The sequence below is a fragment of the Nestor notabilis genome, unplaced genomic scaffold (assembly GCF_000696875.1).
Source record: "Nestor notabilis isolate BGI_N333 unplaced genomic scaffold, ASM69687v1 scaffold12088, whole genome shotgun sequence".
Lineage (NCBI taxonomy): Eukaryota > Metazoa > Chordata > Aves > Psittaciformes > Psittacidae > Nestor > Nestor notabilis.
Window position 1 is genome coordinate 36,190 of NW_009942118.1, and position 9,071 is coordinate 45,260.

The 9,071-nt window shown below is 53.0% G+C and overlaps 1 protein-coding gene across 1 annotated transcript in view; it reads left to right on the plus strand.

Annotated features, from left to right (window-relative positions):
• The window catches only part of STIM1 (stromal interaction molecule 1), a gene marked incomplete at its 3' end in the record, with an annotated part of 34,671 nt that overhangs the window by 14,655 nt on the left and 10,945 nt on the right, over positions 1-9,071 (plus strand). Inside the window, exon 5 of the mRNA XM_010021223.1 lies at positions 4,825-5,002. Within this exon, the coding sequence (XP_010019525.1) occupies positions 4,825-5,002 (178 nt within the window). The remainder of the gene's footprint in view (positions 1-4,824; positions 5,003-9,071) is intronic.

Here is a 9,071-nt window from a genome sequence, read left to right on the forward strand (position 1 = left end):
TTGGACACAGGGGCTTGGAGCAACCTGCTCTAGTGGAAGGGGTCCCTGCCCAAACCAGGCTGGGATTCTGTAAGTTTGATTCTATGAGTTTCATCAGTGGAGCTGAATTACTCTTGTGCTCGGAGGTGCCTTCCTCAGAAGACCTGCAGGGAAAAGCCAGCCTGGCTGAAGTTCACCTTTGTTCCCTGTTTGTTCCTTCCCGGGCATGAAGACTTGAATTCTTCTGGTCATCCAGTATCTTCCAGTGTAAAGGTGTAGGAAGCAAATGGCTGCATTTTCACCCGAGTGAGTTCTCCTTCGAGTTCCTTCTCCGCTTGCCTGGAGTGGAAGCTGCTGCTGTTAGTCCAGTGCTGTGGGCTGGGCCCGGCTGGCCCTGAGCACTGGAGCTGCCAGCTCGAGGTGGGGCTGCAGGGATGGCCCTGCACGAACCTAAACCTGCCTTAGCTGAGGCCTTGCGGGGCTGGGGGCAGCTCTGCTGGCACCAGGCTGGGCAGGCTGGGAACGCGCTGGGAACGGGCTGGGCAGAGTGGGACCGTGCTGGGCAGGCCGGGAATGGCTGCAGCAGAGGAAGCAATAAAGGAGAAAAAAGCTGGAGTAGGTGTGAGTGGTGGAAACCAAAGCACCCCAGCAAGTCAGCCTGGCAGCCGCCTCGGGGCGTGAAGTGAGAGGGGTTCAAAGCTCCCTGTCTGCAGCAGCTTGCCAGGAGCTGCTCCTTAGGAAGAGGATGTTGTGATATTCCATCCGGGATGGAAACAGGACCAGAGTTCATCTTGTTTATTCCTTTAGTGTGGAATTTACAAATGAATGTTTTCCAAAAAATGCTGGAACTTGTCTGTGGTGTGTTGGGTGATGGATCTTGTGCCTGCGAAGATCAGGAGAGCAGCGCTTGGATGTCGGCTGAGGGCTTGGAGGAGGGTCTTGTCCCTCCCCGTGCAGGGAGAGACCCTTCACTGCAATCAGGGGCACGTGTGTTTTAGCTGTGATCATAGAATCCCTCAAGGAAGGGACCCTAAAGCTCCTCCAACTCCAACCCCTGCCCCGGGCAGGGACCCCTTCCACTAGAGCAGGTTGCTCCAAGCCCCTGTGTCCAACCTGGCCTTGAACACTGCCAGGGATGGGGCAGCCACAGCTTCTCTGGGCACCCTGTGCCAGCGCCTCAGCACCCTCCCAGGGAAGAGCTTCTGCCTCAGAGCTCATCTCTGTCTCCCCTCTGGCAGGTTCAAGCCATTCCCCTTGGCCTGTCACTATCAGTGCCCCTGGTGAGCCCTGTTCTGGCCATTCCTCACCCAGGGCAGCTCCCTGTGCCACACAGGTACCGTGTGTCTGTCCACTCGTGCCTCCCAGTATTGGCTTTGCCAGTGTGGCTTCAGGTAGGGTTTCCTGCTGCTGCTGGGCTCAGGGTGCTGCAGGAGGGAAGATGCTGCTGGTCTCTTCTCCAGCCCAGTGTTCCTCCTGCTCACTGAAGAGCCCCTGGGCTGGGCTGCTGCACATCCAGGCTGGCCACAGGACCTGTCTCCATTGAGAAAACACTGCCAGGTCACAGCTCAAGTGTTCCCAGAGAGGGTTGAGACTGGAACAGTCACTGGTGGAGGGGAGAGGTGCTGCTGGAGTTGTGTTGGAGCAGCTTGTCTCAGTGAGGAACAGCCCAGGGTGGGTTTGAGATGGTGCCAGGGTATTTCATCTGCTTCTGGGAAAAACACAGCTCCTGGAGCAGCTCAGCAGTGTCTGGAAGGGATCCGTGTTTGCAGGAGAGCTGACTGGAATGAGGAGGTGCTTCCTCCTCTTTCTTAGTGTGTATCTGGGATGCTGCAGTGTCAGAGCAGCGCACCCAGCCCTCACCCCCCTGTGCCATGGGGGGGTTCCTTCCCGAGCTGGGATCTCACCTGCTGGGAACACAGGAGCTGGGATCTCACAGCTTCATCTCTTGTGTTTAATGCTGTTAATGCATCGATCCAGGGCTGGTGGGCTGGGGACAGCATTGAGAGGGAATGATGCGTTGAGAGTTTTCATCACTCCATAGAATTCCAGAGGTGAATGTCAGAGGTATTTAAGGAACAATATGTCTTTATTGTCCTAAAGGTAAAAAAAAGACAGAGCTCCTCATAAGCTATGGAAGTTTTGCTGAGCCATGATCTTTATGGAGCTGATCTCTGCTGAAAGCCTATTCATATGCTCCTGATGGGTGGGAGGGGATTATTCCTTATCTTCAGGAATTGCACGTTAAGCTGAGGGGGGTTTCCTGGAAGCTGTATGGCTGCTCCTGCCCCACTCCTGGAGAATAGGAGCGGCTCCAGTGCCCAACTGTGGCTGGATCCCCACCAGCAGTTACTTCCATCTGCTTTGCAGCAGGGCACCAGGTCCAGCCTTGTGACGATGAGCTGCTCATCACTGCTGTGAAGTTCAACACAGCTTAAAAGCTTGGTGAGGAATGGGAAACTCCCAGCACAAACACAGCCGGGGGAAGGCTGGATGGAGAACAGCCCTGGGGAGGACTCTGGTCACTGTGACTTGGCAGAGCGTGCCAGAAACCTCCCGTGTGCTGGGCTGCACCCCCAGCAGTCCCTAAAGCTCCTCCAGCTCCAACCCCTGCCCCGGGCAGGGACACCTTCCACTAGAGCAGGTTGCTCCAAGCCCCTGTGTCCAACCTGGCCTTGAACACTGCCAGGGATGGGGCAGCCACAGCTTCTCTGGGCACCCTGTGCCAGCGCCTCAGCACCCTTCCAGGGAAGAGCTTCTGCCTCAGAGCTCATCTCAATCTCCCCTCTGGCAGGTTCAGGCCATTCCCCTTCTCCTGTCACTACAGGCCCTTGTCCCAAGGGGTCTTAGAGCATCTTCATTCTATACGCAGAATGTCCATCACGCTGCATCACTACATTCCTGTACAGACAGGATACTTGGCTGCTTTTATCCTTGTGCTGGCTCATGTCTGTTCCTCATTTCTGGCTCTCACTCAAGCAGAGCAATTCCTACCAGCCACTGAGAGCAGCAGCTCACTCGAGTCACTCCAGGAATGATGTTTCTGCTCATGAGGGTGGCCCTGTTAGACTAAAACACCTTCAGGCTGATCTCACTTCCAGTGGAGAGTGACCTACAGAGAAACCTAAAGCTGAGCTGTGACCAAAGGAGTCTATAGGTGTACTTTGGTGCTGTAACCAGGTCAGACTCCAGCACTTCGACACGATAAAATCACTGCAGGCCATGGGTGTCACTGGCAATGAGCCCCATGTAACGTGTCCCTTCGGATGCAGTCAGAGTCGTCCGAGCATTCACATCCATCATCTGCTGCTGGGGGAGAAATGACCTCGAAAGCCTTGGGTTTTATGGCACATCTCAGCTGTTCTTTACCAAAAAATAACTCAGTCAGAACTGGAGATCCAGTACGAGGCTTTTCCCTGGTCAGGGGTTTAATGCCCTTAGTGCTGGGACATGTCTGCTCTTCTGGCTGTGAGTGAGTCCAGCTTAGTGCCAGCTTCTGCTCCACTGCCTTTTGCAAGCTGGTGTCTTCCCTTGTTCCTGTGGCACAAGGTTATCTGAGGCTCTTCGTACCTTTAAGTGATGCTTCGTCTAAAGCCTTTGAGTAGGAATGGCTCATTTTGGCCAATTCTTTAAGCTTTGTGTGTATGTGTTTGTATTATTCTTGATAGCACCAGACCATTGTCTGTGGCTTGCAACTGGACTGTTGTGGAATCCCTGTATCAGTGACATGACAGCTTCAGGATGTGAAACAGAAAACGTTGATCTAACCTGTCATCTGTGCTTGGTGGAGATCACAGAATAACAGACTCACAGAGTGGTTTGGGATGAAGGGAGCTTAAACCTCCTCCAGTCCCAACCCCTGCCCCGGGCAGGGACACCTTCCACTAGAGCAGATTGCTCCAAGCCCCGGTGTCCAACCTGGCCTTGAACACTGCCAGGGATGGGGCAGCCACAATTCCTTGGGCACCCTGTTCTCACAGTCCCCGCTGTTGTTCTGCCTTTGCAAGGAAACCCCAAGTAAATCCTTTAATGGAGATGCACAAGAATGTCAATCATATTTCCAGCCTCCTGCCCCCAAATACTGAATTCATTCAAATCCAGCATCTTTTCCTCCGAATTCAAACACCTCTGCATCCTCCTTTAACACCTTTTCATCTTGGCTTCCCCACACTTTGCATACCAGCAATAATAATCTTTAGCGTCTGCATCTTATGTCTTGTCTGAAGCAGAGATTCACTGTGATTTGGGGATGAGTTAAAGCAAACCCATGTCCCTGCACTTGGCTTCGCTGGGGCATCAGGAGATTTGGGTGCACACTAAATACTGCTCTTCCTCAGCTGGGAAATCCTGCTTGAATCCTGGGTTTGGTTTCTGTTTAGCGCTTAACCCCCACTTCGTGCCTTCCTCTCTCTTACATGTGTCCAGGCTGTTTGCTGGCTGTTGGAAATGGGGTTTCACATCGAGTGGGAGCTCTGATGGGAAGTTTGGCAACTTGACAGTTTTACACTGGCTCTGCCCCATCTCCACGATCACGGTCATAGCTCGTAAATCCTTGTCTTTGGTGGTGTTTGCACTGCGCCAGAGGAGCACGGTTGTTCTGGGGGTTCCTGTGTGGAGGAACCTTCTGTGTCACGTGTTGCCAGGCAAATTATGTCTGCAAGATCTGGAACTGGTTTTCTTCTTTTTGCTTCCGCATTCAAATTGAATAGATGTTGCCAAGATCATCTTTTCCCTTTATGAAACCTTTCCCACAATTCCTTCTAACACTGTCTTAAGTTCCCTTGTCCAGCTCTGGTGCATTAATGGTCATGTTCTCTTGAATTCAGTGGTGCCTCTGGTCTCTTCCAGTGACTCGACACAACCACCTGAAGGACTTCATGCTGGTGGTGTCCATTGTCATCGGAGTGGGTGGCTGCTGGTTTGCCTACATCCAGAATCGCTATTCGAAGGAGCACATGAAGAAGATGATGAAGGACCTGGAGGGGCTCCACCGAGCTGAGCAGTCTCTCCATGACCTTCAGGAAAGGTACGTTTTGTGTGTCCGCCCAGCTGGAGCATTCATCAGGCTGTCAGTCCTACCTGCAAGGTTCGTGTTTGTTTAGATTTTATAGAATCATACAATGGTTTGGGATGAAGGGACCTTAAAGCTGCTCCCGTTCCAACCCCTGCCCTGGGCAGGGACACCTTCCACTAGAGCAGGTTGCTCCAAGCCCCTGTGTCCAACCTGGCCTTGAACACTGCCAGGGATGGGGCAGCCACAGCTTCTCTGGGCACCTTGTGCCAGCACCTCAGCACCCTCCCAGGGAAGAGCTTCTGCCTCAGAGCTCATCTCAATCTCCCCTCTGGCAGGTTCAAGCCATCCCCCTTGGCCTGTCCCTATATCCCTTGTCCAAAGCCCCTCTCCAGATTTCCTGAAGCCCCTTTAGGCACTGGAGCTGCTCTAAGGTGTCCCCTTCAGGAGCCTTCTCTTCTTCAGCTGGCCCAGCCCAGCTCTCTCAGCCTCTCTTAAGGGCAAGAAATCAAAGGGCTTATGGAGCAAATCATCCATCTGAGCAAAGTGGATGGGAGCTCTCCAGCTGCTCTTGACAGTGGTCACTCTTCACTTTGAGGGCCTCCTCTATTTCAAGGAGGTACTTCCTATTCATTTATCCCATTTAAGTATGTAGGAGCAGTGGAATTTCACAGTGAAAGTGGTGTGGTTTCTATTCCCTTTCTGACTCATTATGACAGTATATTGGGATCCCCACTCCCTGAAATTACAGTTTAAATCCATACCTGGAGGGGAAGAAGAGCCTCTTAAAGGCGTGCACAGGAATCCAGCTCACATAGGCTCTGGCATCCAGGCTGGTCAGGTTGTTTCGCGCTGGCTTTTGATGGGGAAAAAGCATGTTGAATCCATGGAAGAAACAGAGGAATTACACATCCCTTCTTGAATCCTTTCCCTGTCTGCAGGGTGACACCTGCATCCAGGAGTGCTGCCTGGGAAGAATGGACAAAATACATCATTTTGGAGTGTTAAATATGAAGCCCCAGCTGGACCGTGGGTTCTTGCCCTCACTGCCCCTCGGTTTCTTGCCCTGAAGACAGGCTAAGAGAGCTGGGGGGAAGAGAAGGCTCCAGGGGGGCCTCAGAGCAGCTTCCCCAGGACTACAGCCTGTTCTTGCCTGCATTCCATGAGCAGCCTTCAGGGATCTGTCTGCTCCTGAGTTTTGCTGGAAGGGTTTTTCCTTCGAGTGTGACCCCATCAGTTGGTGTCTGTGAGGAGCAGACACTTGAGAGAGCACCAAGGTGATGGTGCCAAACTGGGCAAGTTCCCTGGCAGGAATGTGGATACGTGACCTGCTTTCCCTTTGGCACAGGGATAGAATAAGGGGCGTTTCCCCTCTACCTGCCATGGAGCCAGCTCTAACCTACAGCTGGTTCCACAGAGCTCTGAGGAATTCTACATCACAGGTTGGAAATACCCCAGAGAGAAGGAGATACATTTCCACAGCCAGCAGGAGATGGGAATTCCTCCTTATTGTCCATCTGGAGCCGCAGGGCTGCATCCAGGGCAGGAGGTCTCTGGTGTCCCGGAGGAGCAGGTCACAGCAGAGCTCCAGACACCCTCTGCTGTGAATGCAGCGTGTGTGGAACGACCTTGGGCCCTGCTGCTGAGGGCAGAGCCACGTAAACAAGTGGATGTTCCTGGGAATCAACTAATGCTCTAAAGCCAGAGAGGAAGAAACCCAAAACCACCTATACTGGACATAGCTGGGCTCTTAAGCCAGAGCAGCTTGTGTTGTTTCTGCAGTGTGTGGCAGGGAGGGCTTGTCCTCTGCAGAGGGCACTGAGCTGAGTTCAGGAGGTGGGAGCTGCATCCCTGGGCATTGTGGGGCATCTTGGTGCAGGATTGAGCTAATCCTCCTTTAAAGAGGGGGAAAGCACCTTCATTTCTTCATCCTGGAGCCCCAGCAAGGTTCAGCTGCGGTCCTGAGCCACTGTAGGAGCAGCAGAACCTCCAAACAGCATCAGTTTTTCTGAAGTTCTGCTCAGACACTCCTTTCCTAGAGCTCAACGTGACCTCCTGTCCAGCCTCATTGGAACTTGGTGCTGAACAGACCTCCAGAAGGTGTGTGATACCTTTCAGTTACCTGCTGGCTGCTAGTGCTGGTGCTGATGAACAACTCCAGTGGCTCCGGAAGAGCTGGGAAGGGAGGATTGATGTAAAAAGTCGTATTTTGTTCCTCTTCAAAAGATCTTTTGAGAACATCCTTCAATAGTAATGCTTCCCAGTCAGTTAAATGGCCCATCGAGTTCAAAAAGCTCATGTCTTAGCACATCTTACTGAGGATGGAAAAGCATATGAAGATCTGTATTGATGGACCTTGAGTTCTTGCCCTCATTGCCTTTTGATTTCTTGCCCTGGAGCCAGGCTGAGAGAGCTGGGCTGGGTCAGCCTGGAGAAGAGAAGACTCCTGAAGAGGAGCCGTTAGAGCAGCTCCAGTGCCTAAAGGGGCTCCAGGAAACCTGGGGAGGGGCTTTGGACAAGGGGTGGAGGGGCAAGGGGTGGAGGGACAAGACAAGGGGAATGGCTTGAACCTGCCAGAGGGGAGACTGAGATGAGCTCTGAGGCGGAAGCTCTTCCCTGTGAGGGTGCTGAGGCGCTGGCACAGGGTGCCCAGAGAAGCTGTGGCTGCCCCATCCCTGGCAGTGTTCAAGGCCAGGTTGGACACAGGGGCTTGGAGCAACCTGCTCTAGTGGAAGGTGTCCCTGCCCGGGGCAGGGGGTGGAGCTGGAGGAGCTTTAAGGTTCCTTAAACCCAAACCATTCCATGATGATTCTGTGCTTACAACTGCAGCTCTGAAGGCACTTTGTTGTCTTATGGAGCTCAGTGCACATGGAACCACTGTGGCTCAATTGTCTGGGTTTGAAGGTGACTGCACACACAAAACATGGTTTTGTCTGTGACCAACATAAGCAAACACGGCCTGTCAGAAGAACAGAAGGTTGTCATGGAAAACACAATGTTAGAGTGCCTTTGGGAATTAGCTGAAGGATAAAATTCCATCCCTTTTCTGCGTCACAGAACGAGGGAATTTCTCCTTTAAAGAGAGATATTTTGGTGGTTTGGGATTCATACAGGCCTAGTATGGAAGAGCTCTAGGACTGCTGCTCAGGGCAGAGAGCGTGGGCTTATCTGAGAACACGGAATGTCCTGGCAAGAGCCTCTTTCAGTTGGGAGAAAAACACTTGAGTTTCTCAGCAGAGCTGTCAATTGGAATTGGGCCTTTTCCAAGAGGAGAGACAATGCGATGGCAGAGAGAGTCCAGCCCATCCAGTCTGTTCTAACTGGCCCTCTGCAGGATGAGGAGGAGCCTGAGGAAGAGGAGTCTTTGCAGGGGCAGTGGGTGGCTTCACTCTTGACCTCAAGGGCAGCTATGGGTCCCTGCTGCACAGGAGCACACCCAAGTGATGTCCTTCAGTACCAGGCTGGACACCACGGCATGGGCTGCAGGGAGCAGCCTTTGCAGCAGCTGAGGAGCGGTGTTTCCCTTTGCTGGGCTGGGATGAGCAGGGCCTGCTCAGGGACTCCCACAGAGCCCTCTCTCCAGATGTGATCTTGGTCAGGTACAGCCCACCCAGAGCCACTGTCATGCTCATCTGTCATAGGACACATTGCTCCACTGGTTTGCTTTCCAGTTCGGATGTTGATCTTGAGGCGGAGAAGATTTTAGGACCTTGAAATACTTATTTCTGGTGGAGATGATTCCACTGAGGGCTTTTTCTCTTCATTTTGTGGATAGTTTTACTTGGTCACTGAGAGAGCTGAGCTGGGTCAGTCTGGAGAAGAGAAGGCTCCTGAAGGGGACACCTTAGAGCAGCTCCAGGGCCTAAAGGGGCTCCAGGAAACCTGGAGAGGGGCTTTGGACAAGGGATGGAGGGACAGGCCAAGGGGAATGGCTTGAACCTGCCAGAGGGGAGATCGAGATGAGCTCTTGGGCAGAAGTTCTTCCCTGGGAGAGTGCTGAGGCGCTGGCACAGGGTGCCCAGAGAAGCTGTGGCTGGCCCAACCCCGGCAGTGGTCAAGGGGAGGGTGGGCACCAGGGGTTTGG